Raw genomic sequence first — 23,106 nt, forward strand, 5'->3', positions numbered from 1 at the left:
ACCTCCACGGGTTATCCGTGAGACACCTGGACCCTGTTCTGCTCTAGGAAGTAATTATGTTTATTCCCATAAACAACCACAACGTTTCTGTTTGAATTTGTCACTAAGCAGAGGTTTAGCTGGGAACGGCAAAAAGGCACAAAAATGACAAAACACACCACAAGCCACGGTGTGCCTCTCTTTTTATTCTTTATTTTACAGCTCACAGTTAGAAACCTACTGATAAATTACACGGCTGATCCTCCCGTTTGGGGGGGTTTCAAATGCCTCAGGAGGGGTGTCCCACCTCATCCCAGGGAGGTTCCACGAGGCCGAACAACCCGCACCGAACCCTCCGCGGGCTGCGCTTCATGGGGGAGGTTGACGGGCAGCAGGGATTACCCCCTGGAAACACACACACTGGAAATGGAAAAATATACTGCACATCATTTCAAGACTTGCAAATGTTACAAATGTTCTTAAGGGGAAAAAAACAAAAAACAACACAACAAAACAGCTTGCAGGGCTGCAGGGCAGCCAGGTTGTGTTTGCAGGGAGGAACTACCCAAACTGGCCCTTCTTGAGCAATTCTCTCCAAATCCTTCTTTCACAGAGAGATAAGTTAGGTCCCTCCTCAGCCACGCATTTCAACATCTGCTGAACTTTGCACACAGTTGCTGCCACCAATTCAGTGTTTCACCACATCCCTGCTGGTTTTTTTTTTCCTTCTCAGAAAGTTCCCAATTTCTCAAATTTATTTTTTTTTTGGCCTCCAGCTCCCAGTTTAACTTCTTTCTCCTAAAAAGATGGTACACACACTGCACAGAGCACCTGCTGGATTTGCTCTGTGCAGAGAACCCACACTAAGCCACAGCCTCAACAAGCTGGAGGAGGGCAGTGCACTAAAGTCATGCAAGAATTTCACCCACAGTAAATTAAAAAGCCACATCCAGAGAGGAGGCTCTGTGCACTTGCCAGTAGAAAGTGGTGACAGATGAGGAATGGACAGAACACACCATGGGCATGTGTTGATAAACAGGAAAAAAAAATAAGTGGGGCAAATTGCCTTTGTTTTGCCATTATGAAGGAACATTTTGCCAGTTTTCTCCTTGTATCCTTCCACAGCTGCTCACCTTTGGCACAAGGAATTTTAGGTATCACGAGATTTCATTAATAATAATACTTCATACAACACTCAGCACTTACACAGCGCTTCTCGTGGTCAAAGTGCTTTACAAAAGCTTGTGAGTCCTCACAACACCCCTGTGAGGTAGGTAAGTATTATTATCCCCATTTTACAGATGGGGAAACTGAGGCAGAGAGGTAAAAGTGACTTGCCCAAGGCTGTACAGGGAGCTGAACTCATGTTGTAGTGGCCCAATTCTGGCCTCCCTGACGGTGGGGTAACACAGATGAACTCCCAGAGCTCTACTGGTGTAAGCCAAACCATCCAACCCAAATTTCTCAGGCTCTCAGTCCTCTGCTCCGACCAGCTGACCATCCCAGCTCCACCTGAACCAACATGTGCCCTCAGAAACACTGCACAGAGTCCAGCAGGAGCAGGACCTGAAATCTTAAGGCAACGTGTCCAACAGCTCCAGAGAAGGCTGGACACACAGAGACCACACTGCAAGGAGTCCCAGACAACCCCAGTGGTCTCCAGCTCTGCATGGATCTGCTTTGAGGCCCATCCTCTTCTCCCTCAACAGAGCAAACCCAGAGCAAAACACTGGGGCTGCACCAGTGTAGCACTAGCACGAGGTCTGGCCCAGCCCTTCCACCTGCTGCTTTGCAGGCAGACACCCCTACAAGTCTCTTTTCACTTCAGACACCTTCAGACGGTTCATTTCGCTCTCCCTCTCTCTCCGAGTTTGCATCTCTCCTCATGAACAAACTCCCAGCATTTCCAGCTCCTCAGCACCAGCATTTCAACAGCACCAGACATCTTTCTAAGACTGATCCACGTTTCCAGAAAAGTGTCAATGCATGCAAATATCACATACAGAACATCGAGAGTGCTGGGAGATGATACCACGGGTAGAGGTGATCACAAGACAGCACACGTTTAGTTTTTATTAAAAATACCAAACAACTCACTCTTACTGTAACTATGCCACTGAGATTATCATTCTAACCTGCACACATGTACAGGTACTTTTCCTCCAACTATTTACCTATCATCTAGAAAAAAAGAGAAATATCAAGCACACACATTTATACTTCCTCAAACTTGGCAGGCATGATCCATGTGAAGGAGAAAGGAGGGGTGGGGGAGAGCTGTATGCTGGGTTTAGGGCAGTGGAATACAAAAGAAACAGAAAACACCACATGCATCATCACCATCAGTAATCAACCTGATGAAAACAAACCCAAATATTAGATGGATTCATGTATGACATCCACTGAAAATCTCAAACCCTAAGCACACTGAAGCTGGCAAAACACCTTGTGCCACTTCACCTAGGTCCAGACACAGCATCAGCAACTAAGATCAAACAAACCTTGAAAAGAAAGCAAAAGGAAGAATAAACCAGCCTGGAGACAACAATCTTCCACAAACCACTTCCCTGCATTATTATCAGATACATTTTACCCTTAAGCAGTTTCACAAAGGAGTGGGGGAGAAAAGAGACCCACTACCAGTCGTCGTCTTTTTTGTTTTTCAAACTGGCTCAGCACCAGCACCAGCTCAGAGAGAGGGAGAGAAAAATAATTCTTCAAACATGATCCTTGGTACTTGATTAAAAGGTTGCCAGCCAGCCTTTGACACCCTGGATTGCCAGGGGGTCCGAAGTGGAGTGGATGCAACTGCGCTGCTCGAGGGCCTCTGCGCCTGCTACGAGATCTGCTCCGTGGGCCTCATCTGTATATCCCCGATCTGCAAGAGACAACACAGGGTTTCACTGCAGCCCCCTGGAAAGGCTGCACTGTGGAGAAGGAGGCAAAGGTGAACGTGCCTGCTGTGCCTTTAGCAGGAGGGAGAAAAGCTCAGATATGCACAGAAAAGGTGCAAGGGGGCACTGGCTGCGGAGTGTCACGGTTCACATCCTGCTCCCAGAGGGCCAAGCAGCAGCTCTGCTCCAGCAGCCACAGGCAGGACCTTTTATCTTTCAGCCACAGGCAGGACTTTTTATCTTTTTAGGCCAAGAAGGCCAGGCATCCCCACGGATCCAGTGTCAAGACGGCCACGTCTCGCCCCAGGGAGCAGAGTTCACCCCAAGGGGCTGTTGAGCCTCCCATGATCAAAGTCTGCTTTCACAACAGGAGCTTTCATGTTGCACGTGGTAAACACTGACACTGCTCCTGCCTCCCCCTGGCTCCAGCTCAAAGCTGGTCACCTATTTCTTGTTCCAGGGGAGGGAATCCCTGAGGCAGCACAAGCATCTCACACACCCTCAGGGACGTGCTCAGCACTCGGCAGGATCAGGCCCAACACGTCATTTGGCGACTGGCACAGTTCAAGACTCTCAGCAAACCTCAGATGGCACCACCCAAAAGGGCAGAGTGTGCCCATATCCCTCACATTCCTTCTGCCTTGCACAGTCCTCCTCTGCAGTCACAGAATGATAGAATGTCCTGAGCTGGGAGGGACCTGCAGGCATCACCCAGTCCAGCTCCTGGCCCTGCACAGACACCCCAACAATCCCACCCTGTCCCTCAGAGCGTTGTCCAAACCCTCCTGGAGCTCTGGCAGCCTTGGGGCTGTGCAATCCCAGACCCTGAGCAGTGCAATCCCAAACCCTGAGCAGTGCAATCCCAAACCCTGGGCAGTGCAATCCCAAACCCTGAGCAGTGCAATCCCAGACCCTGAGCAGTGCAATCCCAGAGCTGCCATAAAGGAAGTGTAAACAAACGTGATCCCCACTAATCCCCAGCCCAGGCTCACTAAGCTCAGGGCTGATACAGTGGCTGATCAGCAAATGTCAGGGCAGCCCTCACCCCCTCCACCCTCAGCCCCAGCCTACCTGTACATGGGGGGGAGCACTGAGGACATATATGACAGCATTGGCCATATCTTCAGCTTTGAGACACTGCAAAGACAGGAAAGGGATTCTCAGTCAAAGGGCACTGCAGAAAGTTAACCACAAGATCACCCCTCTCCTGACCATCAATAATGAGTTTTGACAGTGTCACTGGGGCATGTCAGAAAGATGCAAGCAAGCAGGAAAAAAAATAATCCATTCAGAATTTGACAAAGGATGCATCTGGTGCTGATAATTCTTCAATTGCCATGGATAATTTTACTACCGGCACGGTAATTCTGCCAGGTCAGGCATTGCCACCCTTATCAAAAATTCCCAGGGAAGCACGAGGAATCCTGTGCCACCTGCAAGACAACACGCTCTCACATTTCTCCCTGTGCAGGAACGTTTACTTCTTACATCTTCTCTGCAATAGAGAAATCACAGCCTGCAAAATGTCAAAGCTGACTGGTACTTATTTACAGAAGCATCAAAATAAAAGGAAAAACATAGGAAGTTGGAAACTGAACCCAAATGAAAACCTACACGGTGTGTAAATACCAGTGCAAACTCTGAGGTTTGAGGGCTGAGACTTTGGGAGTGCTGAGGGCATCCTGGAAAGAACTGGGCACTCTGTGGAGCCATTAGCCAGGAGAGAGACTGTTCAACTAAAATCAGAGCCACTTCCCTCTGTGTCCACTTCTCCAAGTCCTACCCGAATGCTCTCATAGGTTGCAGCAGCTCTCTCGGGGTCATTATCATGGAGTTTAAAAGCAAATCCCGTTTCCACCAGTCCTGGAGAGATACACTGGAAAAAAGCAGAGCACATCCTAATAGGATTTGTAGTTCCCCTTCAGTAAAAAAATTTTAAAAAAAAGGGAGAGAAAACTTCTTAGCACTGAAAAAGCCAAAAACCCCATCCCTTTTGCTGTTGTTCTCCTTTCCTACTCATTTTTCAGGGGAATAGTTGAAGTGAGCGGACTTTGCCTTAACAGATTGTTGTGGCTCTGGGGAAGTGCTGGTGGGGACTTCCCTCTTCACACCCCAGAGGGACAGAGAAGCAAAGACAAACATGGAAAAGCTCTGAATGAGAGCAAGCAGCCCAGCCTGACTGCCTCCCTCTGTTGATGTGACCCCCAACATCACTCCCTGACAGGCAACTGCCCATATTTTGTGCACCCAAAAAGCTTCTTCAATGCCCACTTTATGCACCTGAAGGGTTTCTCCCTGGACAGCTGTGCCTACTGAGCCCCAGACTCTGCCTGGGAGGGAGAAGGTGGCACGGGACAGTTGGCCACAGGGCTTCTTGAACATTCCCAGCGTGCTGAGCACTGGTTTTGCATTCCCTTGCCTCTTTTCCAAAGGGAAAACCCACGGAGCCTGCCCCCAGTACTCACTGTGGCTCGTATGTGAGTCTTGGCCTCCCGCAGCTCCTGCCTCAGCCCCTCCGTCAGGGCTGTCACCGCGTACTTGGTGGCACTGTAAAAATGCACCACGGACTGGGGCACAACACTGTGGCCATTCATGCTGAGGAGAGAGCAGAAAGGGAAGTGCTGAGAGCTGGGAGGAAAGCAGTGTCCCAGCAGGGTACTCAAACCACCCTCATGAACACACAGAGAGGGTGACGTGGTGGCTACGTGAGGAATTCCCTTCCCATGGGGAACACACACCCCCACGGGCTCCTCTCCACGCCATCACAAGTGGTTGACATCACCCTTTTCTCCCTGCTTTGGTCTTTCTTGCTTTAGACCAGCAAAGATTAAAACAGCGGTTTGAAAAATCAACCATCAGAATCCTTGGAAAACCCCTCCTTGGGCACCATCAGCCCACTCCAAGGTTGAAGCTCCAGTGCTTAAATCCTCTCTACGATGCAGGGAAGAGGAGGAAGCCCCCATGGCTGATCCCACATCCCCCCTTATTTACCTGTTAATGTTAATTATATGCCCATCATCGATGTTTCTCTCCTTCATGGACTGGTAGGCCTCTCGGGTGCAGATGCTCACAGCCATCACATTGACCTGAGGGGGGAGAAAACAAGAAGAAATTAAGCCCAGCAGCCCTGCCTGGCACCCCTTGACTTGGCCCTTGCATGCCCGAGGCCAGTGGTGCAGGTTCCAGTCCCTCTCCCATGGCAATTCCCAACAGGAGGAAATGCACATACAGACACCCCGTGAGCTGGGTCACAGGGGACAGGGGGCACAGATACCCCACTTTGTCAGACAGCCCCTCTCCCCACAGGCAGCACTGCCCTGCAGACAAAGCTGGTTGTTCTGCCCAGCACTGAGCAGTCTGGGCAGCTGGCAGGGCACTGACAGCAGGTAATTAGGTCAGTTAGTTAATGAGGAAATCCCCAGATCGTGGCTGCCAGAGCGCCGGGTGCTCGGAGGCACCGCCAGCAAAGAGCTCCCTGGGCACAGACAGAGCCAGAGATCACACCGTGCCACGGGGAGAGCCACAGTGGGCAAGTCACCCTGTGGATGTGACAGCCACCAGCCTGTCACACTGCTGACATCTGCCTCAGCACTAACTGGATAAGGGCAGCAAGAGAGGACATGGCAGTTTATCTGGTCCTTTAGCACAGGATCCAGAGCTTTCCAGGCTCTTGCTCTTTGGACAAGCACAGCTAAACTCAGTCCTATCACCTCCACAACGTGCCACCACAGCTGCCTTGAGCATTCCCTGACCATAAAACACAGAGTCAAAGCCTCCAGGAAGACAGATAAGGGAATTCTCCCAGCTGGAATACAAAGGGCCCAGAGGTACGTGCAAGACTGATGAGCAGGAATCTCGGCAGCAGCGCTGACTGCTCAAGCTCACAGCAGTTTAGATTTGGAAGAGTGGCTGAAAGTGTTTGCTGAAGGCCTCCAGAAAGGATGTGACCATCCCAGGGCAGGACACCCTGGCAGGTCCTACCTAACTGCCTGTCACTGTGCCAACTAAAGGAGCAGGCCTGACGGGTTTAAACACACTGCTGTGAATGAAAGACCCAGGAAGGACTCAAGTTCTGACGGATCAGAAGGCAGGTGCAACTTTAAATGGTTTATAGCAGGAACAAGGCCATGTGGACAGACAGGGACAGAGATGGGAAGGGGCTGGAGATCAACACTGGGAAACTTATGAACAAGTAACTAGGCTTGCTAGCACAAAAGGACAGGCAAGAGAGGCAGGGGGAGCAGAAAGTGAGAGGCAGAAAGGGATGGGGCTGAGAGATGCAATTACTGAGCAGCACACAAAGAGGAGCGGGGTCAGCAGAAGGATCTTCTGGTCACTGCTTTTGTCTCGGTCCTTGTTTCCCATTCATTACAGGAGCCTGTGCTTGTGGGTTTTGTCTTGGCCACACATAAACAGCCTGTTTATCTGCCCCTGGGAGTAGCCAGGCAACACCAGGAGAGTCGTCATCCTCATCCAAGTGCACTCTGGTCGAGCACGGAGTTATTGCCTCAGCCCCCTGGAACTGCAGGGACACAGCCCTAACCTGGGGGTGGGGAATCCACCTGGGCTGTGCAAGGAGCAAAATGGGCAGATGTGGCAGCAGAAGGGGCCCCTCAGCACTGGAGCAAAGCCCAGAGCAGGCAGGGCTTTGGGATTTCATGGGAAGGTGGGAAGGGAAAGGGGGAGTCACTCACCCCAGCCTGACACAGGAACCAGTGAGGAGCCAATCCTTTTGGACACGGATCTGGGCAACTGCTGGTGTAAAAACCCTTCGTGACAAGCAACATCCCCCTCCCCTCCCTGCCCCAGGAACCCACCAGGCACCACATTTTTGGTGCAGTCGCTCTCTGATTCCATCTCCACAGGCCACTAGAGGGTAACATCAGCCCAAAGCCTGAGCCTGAGCCCGGCTCCAGCCCCGACTCACTGAGCAGCGATTCCCTGCGTGGGCAGAGTTGCAACACTTTGACAGAGACTGGCAAAGCAAGATGCTGATCAACAGCCACAGGGAAAGTCCAGAGCCCGTATGACAAAACACCAGGGAACAACAAAACAACTGGCTGGAAAGCAGCTGAGCTGGGATTGCCTCCCTGCCTTTTCCCACTGGATTCTGGGGTGAAATCCCATTTCAAAACATGGAACAGGAACTCAGGGACCTAAAAGCACTCCCGGAAAACGAGCAAGTCTCTGGGCTGTACCACCTCGAGGCTGTTGTTCCCAATCCCCACACAGGACATCTTCCCACCTCGTTCCTGTTTTAAGAAGGAAAAGTCCAGAGGTCCCTTAGCAGGGACAGCCAACACACCTGCACCCTGCACCAGGCAGCAGGTCTGGGACAGCCCGTGTGCTCACCTGACAGAGACAGTGACGCCACATTTACCAGTGATTCCTGAGTTCCAACGGCCAGGTTGGAAGAACACAAAAGATCCCGTTCCTAGAAGTGCTGAGTGTTTCACTTCCCAGAGTCAGCCTTTTCCAAGGCATCACAACGAGTACCCCAGCTCCCAAGCATGTATGGAAAGGCAGGTTACAGAAAACACATCTCTGCACAGATGGTTTATAAAAGCAAGAAGAGCAGAGCCTGTCTGGCCAGTGGATAATGCCAAGAAGAATCAAACCCACTTGGTGTCTGGAGGAGCGAGAGGATGTGCTGCAGTGCTTTGTGCCCTGACCAGTGCAAGTGGAAAGTTCAGCCTGAGTTCCTGGCTGTAAAGGTCAGTAGGTAAAACGTGAAGGAGCTGTTCAAACCCCTGTGTGCACAGCACCCAGCCCCAGCTCCCCCTGTGCAGATCAGGGATGGCTGGAGGACTTTGCTCCGGCCTCGTGTCAAACACAGCCTCACAGACAAGTGAGAAAATGGGGGGAGCTGTGAACCAAGAGCTGATGGGCTCAGAACCTGCCTGAGGTAGCACGTTCCCTCCTGCTCCCACACCGAATTTCCTGGCTGGCAGCGCTGGGCTCTGTGCTGCTGTAAAGCAACACATCCACAACTCCTCACAGCAGACTCCTGCAGCCCAGGGAGAAGCAGCTCCCCCCCTGGGAATAAACACCAGACAACAAGGGACTAGAACATTACAAAAGAAAAGGAATGAGTAAATGATAATATGGGTTTTACTATAGATGTATAGCAAGAATATGGACACTGAGAAGGGAGCCTGGAAGGACAGAGAGCCTCAAAGCTCATAAAAAATGCATGGAAACAAAAATCAATTTACCAAAAAGAAAAAATGCCTTTAATTTAAGGCCCTAATGCCTCCTGAATCGATAGATTGACGGCTGCTTAGGAGCTTTTCCCATCTTGCAGCCCAGAAGTACACTGGAACTCTCCAAAGGCACCTCAAACCGTGCTGCTCTCTAACACCTTTCTCCAAGGAACCTTTGCAAGAAGCCTCCCTGCTCCCACACAGCTCTGCAAAGCCCAGTGGCCCGTGAAAGGTGCTGGCAGCCTTCCCCCATCCTGACCCTCTGAGAGGAATGGGCCTGCAGAGGGTTTCCCTGGGGCTGGCATGGCACAGCAGGGAGAGTTGTCACTGCAGACCCCTCCCCAAACCCACTGCAGATCCCTCCCCAAACCCACTGCAGACCCCTCCCCAAACCCACTGTCACTGCAGATCCCTCCCCAAACCCACTGCAGATCCCTCCCCAAACCCACTGTCACTGCACATCCCTCCCCAAACCCACTGTCACTGCACCCCCCTCCCCAAAGCGCTGCCACCCCAGTGCCTGCCCAGCCAGGAGAGAGAGATTTCCCAGCAGGGAAGTTGCAGCCACAGAACAGGGGCACACAACAAAAGGAATGAGCCTGAGCTATTCCTCCCAGCTACCAGCAGGATCAAAAGCAAAGCCCAGGCCTGTCAGGCTGCCCAGGCTGATGTGGGTGATCTCCTCCCACCCCATCCATCACCCCCAAGCGGCACCCACAAGGAGGGGGATCCCCCAGGCTCCCAAACTTTGAGCCACCGTAAACACCAACACTGAAGTGTCTCACAGAGGACACATCCCCATTCCAAAACCTTTCTCCCTAAGAGAGAGGTGGAAGGTGAGATAAAGGCAGCGCTCCCACCTGAGCAGTCCAGGGAAGGGAGCACAGGGAGGGGAAGGGCCTTCAGCTGGGAAAAGCCACGTGTCCCCCCAGCCTGCCCACCTGACAGAGAACAAAAGGTGAGAAGAACAAAGACAAAGGAGCACGGGGGGGGACATGCAGCACCCACAGAGACACCACACATGGTCTCAGCAACAAGCACAAGGCGTTTATAAGGCACAGGCGACCCCCAGGGCCAGGCTCGCCGCGAGACAGCCCCAGACAGTGCCCTCCTAAACTCCAGCTCAGCCTCAGCTACACTTCACTTAATTTTCTTTAAAGACTCCATGGCAACCGGGGCCCGGGAGATGCGGCTGTGCAGTGACCCGGGCTGGGCAGCCCACAAAAGCCTGGCTGGGCAGACAAAGCTGAGCTGAGCTTGCTTTGGCTGCAGTCACAGCGGCCGGCAGTCCGGCCAAAATCCTAACAAGAACTTAATTAGCCAGGATATGGCAGCTCTTGCCCTGGCAGCAGGAGCCTGAGGCCTCAGTGTGCCTCTGTGTCCTGCTCTGCACAGCTCCTGAGATTGGATGAGCAGCCCTCGGGTGCCACGGGAGCCGACAGATCCCAGCCAGTCACACAGAGTGACCCTGAGCCTACAGCTCTGAGCAGCTCTTCCAACAGTCATGTCCTTCCCTTCACTAGGACAAGCTCTCAGAGCTGCTGGAGGTGCCACAAAGGATTACTCAGAGCCCTGAGTTCCACTCCTGCACCTACGAGGATAACGCTTTCATGCACATGAGTAGGTGGCACAGGAGAGGAAATCACCTCCTGGTTCAGCAGCTCACGGGCCAGAGCTGCAGGAAGGGCCATTGCAAGGACACACAAACTGCCCCAAGGGTCCCACAGCTGTGGCTGCCACTGGTACGTGCAGAGAAGGGCCACCCCATAATGACAAAAAATGGTGAAGTCCCAAAAAGATGCACAGCAGCACCTCAGGACAGGGAGACCCAGGGAAGAGGTGATGCTTGTAAATGGGATGGACCATTTTCACAACTCCCACTTTGGCACATGAAACTCGCACCCAGCTCTAACCAGATTATGGGCAGAAAATTAAGCCATAAAGACAAAAAAGCATTGCAGCTTTTTAAGCCAAAAAGAATCTGCCCATTTTACAACCCACTGCTACAACCAACGGGATTAGCTACAAAAGCCAGCGCTTGGCATTCGATTTCCTGGTTTACTGAAGAAAAGAAGAGTGAGGCTCATCACTCTTTAGAAAGCCAGTGAGCTGAAGGGAAGAGGTACTGAAGGTACTGAGTGTTTCCACACTCCAGGGTGAAGGCTCAGCAGGGCAGGACATCTTTCCACTTCCCAAGCAGCGGACCCAGGCCACGTGGGAGCAGGCTGGGAAGCAGATGCTCAGCTCTGCACACGCAGAACGAGTAGATGGGACAACGGCACCAGAAGAAACAGAACTCTGGCCCAGCCCCCCCTCCCTCAGTGGCACTACTCACGTCTATCATGGTCCGCCAGCCCTCCGTCTTCCCCGAGAGCAGGGGCTCGGGGCGGGCCAGCCCCGCGTTGTTGATGCAAACATCGACCCCCTGGTGGAGGGTCTTGATGGCCGAGAACATGGACAGGATCTCCTCTTCGTTGGACAGGTCACACTTGTACGGGATGAGGGTCCCTGGGTAGCCAGCGCTCTGGCACTCTGCTGCCAGTTTCTAGGGAAGAGAAAGGAAGGAGTAAGACAGCCATCAGCCTCCTCTCCTCGTGGAGCAGCTTATCCAGCCCTTCCCTAAAAAACACACCTCAGGGCTGACAAACCTGGGCTGACTTTGCATGAGCCGGGATGAAAAGCAGGCACCGGGGGAGAACCACTGTGGTGCTAATTAACACAAAGGAAATATCGATATCCACGAGAGGCTGGGCGCTTCAGCCTCCACCTTACTGAACCCGAGGACACCCTCAGTGCTCGTCCATCGCCCCAGGCAGCGCAGCTCAAGGTGAACAGTGCTGGTAAAACACAACCAAACCCTGCCGTGGCACCAGGCCACAGCTCTGCCAGGCTGCTGCACCGACAAGGGACGTGGCAATCCCATGCCTGGCCATTCCTCATCAGCCATTTCCAACAATTCCTCCAAACATCCCGATCTTTTATCAGACTGGGTGATATAAAGCACGGGAGAGGCAGGAGCTGCTGCTGCTGCAGCCACCACCCCACACCCTCCTCCGGAGGATGCCCTTTACCCCCTGATGCTAATGAGAAGCAGCATCTCATCCCTGATGTGTCACATCAGCGACAGTGACAGCTCCCCGCGCCAGGCAAGAGCCACATGATGTCTGGCTCCTGCGGAGGGATGGACTCTGGCCACAAACGTCCACCAAATCACCCGAACGCCGTCGCCCACGGCGCTGTCACCGCCGTGACATTTCAGCGGGTGCAATAAAGCTCTGCTCCTGCCACAGGCGGCTTTCCCGCTCCTCCCAGCTCCTCCCTGCATTCCAAGGACTGCGATTCACTGCCTTTCATGAAAGGAGGAGCGAGGCCCAGCACAGGAATCTCCTGGCTGGAAGCAGAGGATGCCAGACAGGGATTGCACATGAAGAACAGCTCTGGGCTCAGAGGGCAGGGACAGAGACTGCAGGAGCTGCAAACCCCTCTCTGTGCCCCAAGTGTGTTCATTTGAATTACTCTGTTGGGTAAATGATTTTCAGTGTTTCCCAATAGCTGAGCCAAGGCCCTGAGCAGTGAGTTTAAGCTCTTCTGCTTTGCCTTTCCCAGCAACCCACACCTTGCAAGGACCACGAGCCAAAAAGCAGCCCAGCTGTACAGCTCTGGTCCAGACTCCGCTCTCCTCTCTGATCATCAGATCCAGGGAGGCACTGCAGTAGCACAAGAATGATTATTATTGCTCTCACAGCACTGAGTGAGAAGGGGACGGCCACGCCGAGTTCAGCGGGAGATCGATCCATCCCAGCAGCATCGGCATCCCCGGAGAGCTCCGCTCAGGCTGAGCTAGACAACATCTCTGCCCGAACAAAGGTGCCCCAGGGACTGAATCCTACCTCTCTGTGTTGATTTTGTGCTGAGAATGGTAGAAAAAATATATTCCTTTCTAAGATCGAGAGTACACGCTTGAAAAAAAAAAACAGTTGGGGGAAAAAATCTGCATAAGCAGCACTTAGAGAATAAAAAGCAGTATGAAGGGCTGCTGCAAGGTGCTAAACCACTCCAGGGATGGGGTCTTGTTCCTGCAAAGATTAAAGAGGGAAAAATGGGCAAAGGGTCCCTCAGCCACTTCCCTGGTACCAAGGTTATGGGAAGAATCATTGTAATGCTAATTAAGGGGGGGTCTCTCCATCCCACCACCCTCAGACTGCAGCACAGACGAAGGGGCAGATGGAATGTGCTCTAGAATGCCCCTGCCTGGGCAGGGAGGTTGTACCAGACGACCCAGTGTGGCCCCCTCCAACCTGAGCCGCTCTGTGCGCTCTGGACAGCTCTGTGGTGCTGGAGATGCCCATCCTGTTCTCCCAGTCAGTCTCCAGACACACCAGGAGAAAGGTCTTTCCCCCTCAGAGAAAGGCTCCTCTGCCACAGCTGACCAGGGAAATCGAGGATCTCTCGAGATCCTCCTTCTCCTGCCTGGTGTCTCTCGCTGCCTCAAACGAGACTCAACACGGGGCTCCTTTCATCTCTCAGGCTACACCTGTGTTAACAAATTCTCTTTGAAAACCAAGTGCTGAACACCACTGACATCCAGGGGAGCTGAACGTGCTTCAACCATCCAGAGATAAAGAGTCATCACGGGCTCTTCAAAGAAACATCAACTGCAGGCAAGTTTTCAAGAGACTTATGAAAAGCCACTCTCTGAGTTGTGGAGCTTGCAGGTTTGTTTTTTTTTTCCAGAGCATCCATTAAGTCACTCAATTAATTCTCGTTTCACTTTGAGCACACCACGCACAGGGAGGAAAGAAAAAAAAGCTGGTTTTCCACATTTCATAAACAATTGGAGAGTCACCATGTAATGCAACACCAGTGCAGAGAAGGCCAGTGAGCCTCCAGCAGCTGGAGATGAAAGTCTGAAATAAAACCTGAGCACAGAATCACAGAATGCTGGGTGGGAAGGGACCTTAAAGACCATCCAGTTCCACCCCCCTGCCATGGGCAGGGACATCTCCCACTAGACCAGGTCGCTCCAAGCCCTGTCCAACCTGGCCTTGAACACCTCCAGCATCTCTGTCCCTCACCATTATCACTGGATGCTCGGAAATGGGCAGCCAGGAGCTACTGCTGCTGGTACAAACCAGGACAATGCCACATAAAGAAGAAACAGATGTTAAAACATTTGATCTGGAGCCATCCACTGCCGTGGATGCAACCCCTCAGCCCTGCATGTGCTGCCCAGTCTGAAGGGATGCCTCGCATTCAGGGGGTGGTTTTGACACCTTGAGGCTCCATCAGTTCTCCCCAGAAGGGGTTAATGCTCTCTGTGCACATGACACTTGAAATGGGCACAGTGCCTTGCATCTACACTCAGTCTTGATAAAACAGGTTCATAAAACTAATTGATATAAAAACGTAAAGGGACTCTTAAGGGGAGGGGAAAAAGACAAGAGTCACGTAGGGCTTTATTTGGCAAACCATCCCATTAACTTCAGACACGTTCAGTTCAGAGAGATCAAAGCCACGAGAAACCATTAGGTAATTTTTAATCTAACCTGCCGTTCATCACAGGTACTTGCATCCTACTGATTGAGCTTGTGCTCAAACACAGAACTGCACCAAGAAACCAACTGGAAAAGCACCGAAGTCACCCCAATTACTTGTGCTATCCATAGGAAATGAAGGAGAAAAATCCTAATGAACAGCATCACAGCTGTGGAAGAAAACTGGGGGCTTACAAACCCTTTCATTTCACTGATTGGCAAGTCTGAAGCTTCTTTTAATTAAGATTTAATAACAGTACAACAGCATAATAGAGGAAGAGACGTACAGTGAATAAAGCACTAGGCTGGGGTTTATTTCCACAGTGCTCTGTGGGCAAGATCCAGAGCTGTGTCCCCACTGTAAAATGGAGACAACCACACTGAGCCCCCTCCTGGAGCTGGGGGTACCTGGGGCTTTTGGCCCACATATGATCCAAAAAAATATTACCTCACACTTCTTCCCAGGCACTGGAGCCACACTCCTGTTAAACAGGGTCCAGTCGAGCAGTCACCTCTTCCCAGAGCTGCCAACTGTCCCCCCACACCGCTCCACACTCAGCTGCTCTTTCCAAGCCCTCTCTGCTCCCCGCACCTTCTCAGTAGTTCAACACTCAAGATTGTGTTTTCCCTAGCTCACTTAATTCCCAATTTCCAGTGTCACCCACGAGCCCAACCGCCCCGCTGGCGCTGCCTGGAGGTCCCTGCTGCCTTTAAGGCACTCACACAACCTCTCCCTACGTCAAGGCTGAAGGCACCTTTTATTTTTTTCCCTGCTTGCTCAGATCCCGTTGCTACAGGCTGGCGTGGGGGAGGAGGAGACGCTGCCGCCCGATGACAGCTCATTAGAGCAATATCTCTGCCTCCCTCTGAGGTACCACTGTCCTAAACCCAGCCCCACAGGAGGGTTCCCTTGTGTGGACGCTTCCCTTGTGTCCTCAGGCAGCCCCAGCGCTGTGCCTGAGGCTGGAGCTGCTGTCCTGGGGCTCCTCCAGCCCTGGAGCTCCTCCAGCCCTTGGCCAACAACCCGAGCGTCACCGCCTGGAGCGGCGCCCGCTCCACCGACGGATTGCCAGGGCAACCTCCAGACACAGAGCTCGGAGGGCAGAGCTGTGCCCTGGCACCCTCAGATCACGGCACGTGCCTCGTGCCTGCCGTCCCCACCTGCACTGCGCTCGGGGAGTCGGGGAGAAGAATGATTTATGGGAACTCAATCCAACTCCAGCTGCTCTGGCAGCAGGGAAGGTCTGAGATGCCCGGCCCTGCGTCCGAGGTGTGATCGGAGGTCCGTGGAAAGCAGGGATACCCTGAAGATCTAAGGTGTGAAGGTCCAAGGTGTGACCAGCCCATATCCACCCTGAATAACGTATATAACTGAGAATATCAGGAAATCAGCACAAAACCCACCCTGAACAGCAAACAGAATCGAGGCTGCCACCATACAGGGTGAGGAAGACTTGGGAGCATCCCTGAGGGTACCCAGGACTCATTCCCAGTTGACATAAGCTCACTGGGGGACTCATCCCTGCCCAGCCCCAGCATCCTGACAAAGCAGCAGCAGATGACAACCCACGGCTGAGCTCCGAGCTCGGGGTCCCAGGAAGACCCACGGAGCGGGACCGAGCCCCCGCCTCGGTGTGACCACCGCTGTCACCCCCGGAGCCGCACCAGAAGTACCAGAACAGCAGGTCCCCAACGTCAGAGCGCAGGATCGGCCTCTTCTCCTCTCAACACCCCTCGGCGTGGCCCTGGCCCTGCTCCAGAGCTGGCAGAGCCGGCTGTTTTCCCGCTCTCCCAGCCCCATCCCCGCGGGAGCATCACCGTGTCCCGTCGCTCCCGGCCCGCGCATGTAATCCCAGCGAATCCTCTCGGAACAGGCAGATTAACTCACGCCAGGAGGGGCGTGAGCCTCTCCCCACCAGCCCCCAGGAGCGCCCCAGCACCAAAATCCAGACGACAGGTCCTGACTTTTGATCCAGCCCGGATTTAGGACCCACGGACGGGCGCCACGGGGGTTTCCCGCACGGCCCGGCCCTGCGGTGGGAGCAGAGCGGCCGGGATGGGCAATTCCACGGCCTCACAGCTGCAGGGGCTGTGATTAAACATCTGCCCCGACACCGCTCACGGCCACGCCGGGGCTAATCCCCAGCTAAGCTGGGCAGAGCTGCTGCTGAGCTGCGGGAGCCCAGCGGGGAGCAAGGTCTGGCTGGAGCAGCAAGGCCAAGGGTCCTCTGCCCCCGTTCTACAGACCCAGCGTGGGCACAAACCCACCTGGTGCTGACCATGGCCAGTGATGGTGTTGCCAGCCAGGAGATCACCCTTAACACTTCCCAGGATGAGGGTTACAACTCCAGCACAGCCACTGCTTTCTGCAGAGCTTAAAACTATCAACAAGTCCCGGGAAAACAACCATCATATTTTGTCCCCAACACTGTGCCGGCTCCTTTCAGACCTCCCTGCTCCAGGATGCTCTCCATAAAGCCTAAACACAGCTCTTCCATGTCCAAAACTGCTCCAGCACAACCCTCCCACCTTCCCAGGGCAGCTGCCAGGTTTTACGTGGGGAAACTGAGGCACGGGACAGCTCCTGGATCTTCCCCATTCCACAGCAGAACACACACCCCAGCCCATCTCCAAAATCCCAGGAAAGCCTCAGTTATTTATTTTTCGGGCTGTGAGCACGACATGCCCTGGTATTGCTGCTCTGCTGCAAAGCCCAAAGGAACAGAGGAGCAGAGAAGGGGGGGCTGCTGCAACAAGACCTTCTTAAAGCAAATTCTGGGGGAAAAAGGGGATGTTCTAACCTGGTTTAAAGCCAGCCCTTCCCCCACGTGCCTGAGGAAAACCACAGGGACAGCAGAGCAGTTGTTCCCACCACTCAGGACAGCAATTATTGGATCTCTCCTGTTTATCAGAAAAGGATCTGGTCAGGGACAAGTGGCAATAAAAGCACCTGAGAGGCCTTGAGTACCCCCCACCCCTGAGGCAAGGCCTTGTCAAACACAAAACAAGCCCTTCCAGAGGCCAAGGAGATTCTGAAGGTCATTCATTACATAGGGACCATGCCTTGGGATTATCCTGCCTGAAGAGAGGTGAAACCTGTGTTTTTGGGAACACCCCCTGAAACCTACCCCTGGCTGTGGGGTAGAGGGACAGACCCCCCCAGGGACACCCAGCACTGCAGGGACATCCACAGTGCCACCCCATCGACAGACACCCACAGGGGGAGGCCAAAATGTCACCAGGTGACCTCTAAACCACGCAAGTAATTAACTCCACATTCACCTACCATGAAACAAGCAGTTGTTAATTAACTGCTCGGCCCGTGGAAGGGGTGGGGAGCCTCCTTTGCACCTTTAGCCTGGGCAGTGCTGGGTGGAGGTGGCCAGAGAGCCCCCAAAGGGCTGCTCAGGATGCTCAGATCCCACAAGGAAGACTCTGCTCCTTCTTCCTCCTCCCATTTCCAGCACAGAGCACTGACCCCTCCAGAGATTGGAGTGCTCCAACCTGCAATCAACAGCTCAGCTTATCAGAGGCTGTTTCCCCAGCGAGACCCAACCTTGACGAAGCCGCCCCTGGTTATAAATGTTACCTTTGATCAATACCTGTCACAAATGCATTGGAATGGATTGGCTACACCTTGTATTTTAAACCACATTTATTGCTTCCTGCCCGGCTCTGCTCTGCACAAAGAGAGGATAAAATGTGTTCCTTTCAGAGCACGACGTCCATGATGTCCCTGGCCGTGCTGGAGCGAGGTATCCAAGGAATGAACAGGCTGCTGGAAGATTTCTAGTGTGGCAGCATCAGGTGCTGCCTGACCTGAAGTGGGTGGGACTGTCCCACCTGGAGCATCTCCTATCAGTGACAGCCCTGGCCGTGCTGTGGATCCAGGGCTCTGACACTGGAGCTGGAGGGAGAGCTCCTGCCAGCACTTCTGCCATGCTCTACAAATATAAATATAAAAATACATTCATTTTAATCACAAAAAAAGTGTAATCCCACCATCAACTGCAAACCCTCTGGAAACAGTTCCCTGTCTCCCTGCACTCCAAGAGAAAACCCATGGCATACCTCGGTGCCTTTACCACACCTCTGAGCCAGACCCTGCTTTTACCACAAACCCTCCCAAGTCTTCCCCCATCCCCTGGGAAAAACCCTGCAAAATAAAATGTACACATCACGTGGAATAAAAGAGCAGAGAAGGGGGCTGCCAGCTGGGGAGGGGGGGTGTGAACATTTTGTCCCATGCATGTGGAAACTCTCCCTTTTTTGTGCTGCTGAAAGGAGTCAGACACTGAACACAAACTTCTGGAAAACACCAGGAGGAAGGAGGTTGAAGAGCCTCGAAGTGAAGCCATTGGAATGACCCTCTGCCTGTTGCCTGCAGGGTGGAGTGGCTGTAAATCTCAGCGCACTGGAGGCCCCAAGGGACCAGCCAGGGGGTCCCTGTGCAGGTGATCAGCTACCAGGGAGCAGTTTGCCCCCAACCTGGCCTTACAGGCTGCTAAAAACGCTTGGCTGCCTCGTGAAGGCTCCTGACTCGGAACGCGTGGCGGTGTCTGAGGAGCACAAAACGCTCAGCGAGCACACACCAGAAAGTCCTTGACAGCTGTTGGTACCTCCAGGCTTCCCACTGGAAACAAGCCTTCAACCTGAATCACCTCCTGGCACGTCAAAGTAAAATAAAGCCATTTTAATTACGTTTCATTCCTCGATGTCTGACTGTTAAAGTTACCGCTGGGTGACCCACACGAAGAGCCTCCACTCGAAAAAAGCTGCATGAGTGGGGGACAGGAGCCTGCCTGGGACAAAGGGAGGGACAACGTGGCAAATCGAGCCACTGCAAGGGCAAAAAGGGATACTTCTGCAGGTTTTTTAAGCATTAACATTTTTTATTTCAGAAGTCAAATAAAGAGCACTGGAGTCTCCACGCAGGTTTGACGCCAAACCCGCAACTCTGCGATTCCTTTGTTATCTTGCCTCGAGCCCTTATCTGATTTTCCAAGAGATTAAGAAATCTTGACATAGTGTTCATTGCCTGAGTTAAATCCCCACGAGACAACCTGCTCTTTCAGTCACCAGTTTACTGTGGGTTGTAAAACCACAACACAGGGGGGTTCCAGCCACTTCACCTTAAAACTGGTGACTCGTGCAGAACACTGATGAAAACAGATGCTTCTGTGCTACAAAGTCAGGATTGTATTCCCGGGTTTAAACCCTACTCTTTGCCCCCTTTCCATTTCAAGCCTGCCTCAATATATTTTTCTGGTTTTGCCCTCTGAACACCATCATGTTCAGCATCGTCCACGATGGTATTTAGCAAATTATTCAATTTTAATGCAGCAACAAGATCTGTCCTGCAGCCACTTTGTTGCCCAGAGAAGCTGTGGCTGCCCCATCCCTGGAAGTGTCCAAGGCCAGGTTGGAGCAACCTGGGATAGTGGAAGGTGTCCCTGCCCATGGCAGGGGGGAAAATGGGATGAGTTTCTTCCCTTTTTTTTTTTTTTAAAGGAAAGCCCTCAAGGTGAAGCACCTGGAGGAAAGCTCAGCTCTCATTTGAAGCATGGAGCTGGTACAAAGCCCCATCTGTGCTGACACAGCGTCCCTGGCAGCCAGGCCGAGGTGATGGACCTGTTCCCGGAGTGACCCGGGGTCACCTCACACTCCACCACCTTCCCTTTGCCGAGCAGGCAGCGCTTCTGGGATTTTCTTGCTCGTTAAGGAAACATGCTTCACAATAAATAAACCCAGAATAGCAACGGAGCGAGACACAGTCCAGACACCCACCAAAACAAATGACAGCACGCTGCAGACACACCTCAGTCCCAGGCAAGAGGGAGGGAACAGGGACAAACATCAGCTGCCCTGGGAACACGTGTTGACAAGAGGGCTGGGAGGTGTGAGCAGCCCCAGCACCGCTCAGCACTTGAGCACCCCCTGCAACCCCAGAAATCACTGACCCAAACGTGGCTGCCCCCGGTGCAGAGTCAAACAGAAAGGCAAAGCCTCTACAGGAATTCTCGTTCCTAAATCCACGCTGTGTTTTGGCCAGAAAAGGTTCCCAAAGGAAGGAAACTCCTCTGCAGCACCGAAGGAAAACATCAGGTTTCACTGATTTCTTTACCAAGCGAAAAGATTCCAAAACAAAACCCAAGGAAAAGGCACTACTGGAAACAGCAACATTGGGAACAACTTTGTTGTCTTTTTGGAGGGGAACGGGAAACAACAACATCCTTTGCAGCATCCTTTGCCAGGCTCCGTGGGGCTCCAAGAGCACATTAAACACCCTCAGCTGCACGTGGGAAAGCCTCGGGAGGGCTCAGCTTTCCCTGCAAACCACAGTAGCAAAACGCTGGGAAGTCCAAAATTAGAAGCAAGCCCCAAAGGACAGTTCAATAAGTCATGTTGGTGTGTTCTCCCTGCAAGTGGCATCTTTGGGATTCGCAGTGGAAAAAGGGGGAAAGTCCGGCTTCTTCCAAGCATTCCTTTACTCAGCCCCACTCAGCAACACCACCAATGCCAAGCCTCGGTTCCCGTGAATTTTGGAAAATTTATTCTTGGCACAGTCAGTGAATCCTTATCACCTTGGCTAAGGAGACGCAACCCCTGGATGCTGTACAGATCTCCTTTGCATCCGTGGGCACCAAACAACCAGCACGGCAATATTTAAGCTGACTACAAGTTATTTCCTACCTCAGAGGAAACTTCTTAAACAGCAAACAAGCCTTATCTCATGCCACGGCAAGGCAGAGCCGACAAACGCACCCAATACAGGAAGGATCGAGAGAAAACGCTTCTTTTAAGCATCTTTATTTTCAAGCCAACGCCGTGAGGTTTTTGACGTGGCTTTAGTGATGCTCCTCATCGGGGCGAGCCACGCTTTAAGGACCCAAAGGGCTGAAACTCTATTTTACCATTAAACCACAGAAATATCCTGTCTCCCAAACAGCCGAAGGGCTGGAAGCCCCAAACCCCGCGCAGCCCGTTCCCGTTCCCGTGGCCGGCAGGGTAGGTGCTATTTTTAACCACGATAAGAAGTATCTCAAAAAAAAAAAAAAAAAAAACCAAAGAAAAAAAAACCACAAAAAAACCCACCACACCACAAAACTGAACGCGCTCCTCGCTCGGGCAACTCCCACCCTCCTGTCGGGGCCGGGCACAGCCCCGGGGGCTCCGGGAGAGCGGCCGGGGATGGAGGGTGCGGGGGATGGAGGGAGTGGGGAGCCGGAGAAGGGAGGGGGTGTGCTCGGCATCCCCCGGGCCGTGTCCCCACCCGGGTGACCCAGAGAGCGGCCCCATCGCCGGTGCGGCCTCGTGGGGGAGGCGCCCCCGCCCCGGTTCCCTCCCCCCAACCCTTCCCCGGTGCCGGTACCTCTATCTTGTCGACGCTGCGGGCGCATCCCACCACCTTCATGCCGTGCTGCACCAGCGCCCTCGCCACGGCCGCGCCGATGCCCACGGAGGCGCCGGTGACCAGCGCGACGCGGCCGGTCCAGCGCTCCATGGCCCCGGCCCGGCCCCGCCGCCGCCGCCGCGCACAATGCACCGCCCGCCCCGCGGGACACGCCCACGGACACGCCCACGGCGGGGACACGCCCCTCCCACCCCCCGTGCGTGCGATGAGTTTGCGGGGGCTCAGCCCAGCCGCGGGGGAAAGGGGAGCGCGGGGGTGGGTCCTGCCCGGCTGGAAGGGTTGGGTTGGGCTCGGCCTCGCCCGGGAGGTGGAGAGTTACGGTGAAAGGGAAGCTCAGAGGGCATCGCGTTCTGACGCGCCCAGCATCCCGAAAGAAAAAAAAAAAACTGGGCTGTTGTTTCGAATCAGCCCTGCGCAGGGTGCAGGGATGGATAACGGAGCAGAGACCCTGCAAACAACCCCCAGGTGAGTGCAAGATTGCGGAGGGAGAGATCAGAGGGCAAAGCAGCTCTGGGAAGGTGCTGTCAACTCCCTCACAAGGCTCAGGCATGCTCAAATAATTCCCAGAGATTTCTGAAGAAAAAGATTAATTGAAACTAAAAAAAAAAAAAAAAAAGAGCAGTGAAAAGTCTGAAGTGCAGATATTTATGGAAGAAGAAAGGGTGGGGAGCTGGTGATTCTCTTTGTTCCAAACGGGGCACTGAGCCCCCAAAATGGCACAGGCTGCCTGACCCTGCCAATAAATCCAACCAACCCCTTTCCCCAGTCTGCTGACCTTGGGCCCAGCCCTCACACTGGGATTGGCACAGCACAGCCCCACAGCACCACCTCAGCCAGCCCCACACTGATCCCTCATCCTAAATCCTGAGGCAGAGCAGGCACCAGGAGGGCACAGTGCCACTGCCACAGCCAGGCTGTCACACACCCTGCTGGTTTGGCAACGACCCCACAACCCTCAGCCCAGGGCAGGGGAGAAACACAGAGCCTGGCACGCTGCTCTGCAAAGATCTGTCCTTTCCCAGGCCAGGTTTCCTCTCCTTACACCCCCCTCCACACAGCCATCCACCTGTGACCAGCGGGAA

The 23,106-nt window shown here is 53.3% G+C and overlaps 1 protein-coding gene across 1 annotated transcript; it reads right to left on the minus strand.

Moving 5' to 3' along the window:
* Positions 1-165: 165 nt before the first annotated feature.
* On the minus strand, positions 166-22,148 carry DHRS11 (dehydrogenase/reductase 11). The gene is made up of 7 exons (XM_050321940.1): positions 21,983-22,148; positions 11,412-11,621; positions 5,865-5,959; positions 5,339-5,468; positions 4,657-4,749; positions 3,945-4,010; positions 166-2,857 (listed from the first exon to the last, which is right to left on the minus strand). Exons 1-7 carry the CDS (start codon positions 22,112-22,114, stop codon positions 2,816-2,818), a joined length of 768 nt encoding a protein of 255 aa, XP_050177897.1. The 5' UTR covers positions 22,115-22,148; the 3' UTR covers positions 166-2,815.
* Between the last annotated feature and the right edge of the window lie 958 nt (positions 22,149-23,106).

This window comes from Myiozetetes cayanensis, unplaced genomic scaffold (assembly GCF_022539395.1).
Source record: "Myiozetetes cayanensis isolate MyiCay16 unplaced genomic scaffold, myiCay2020 scf27, whole genome shotgun sequence".
Taxonomy (NCBI): domain Eukaryota; kingdom Metazoa; phylum Chordata; class Aves; order Passeriformes; family Tyrannidae; genus Myiozetetes; species Myiozetetes cayanensis.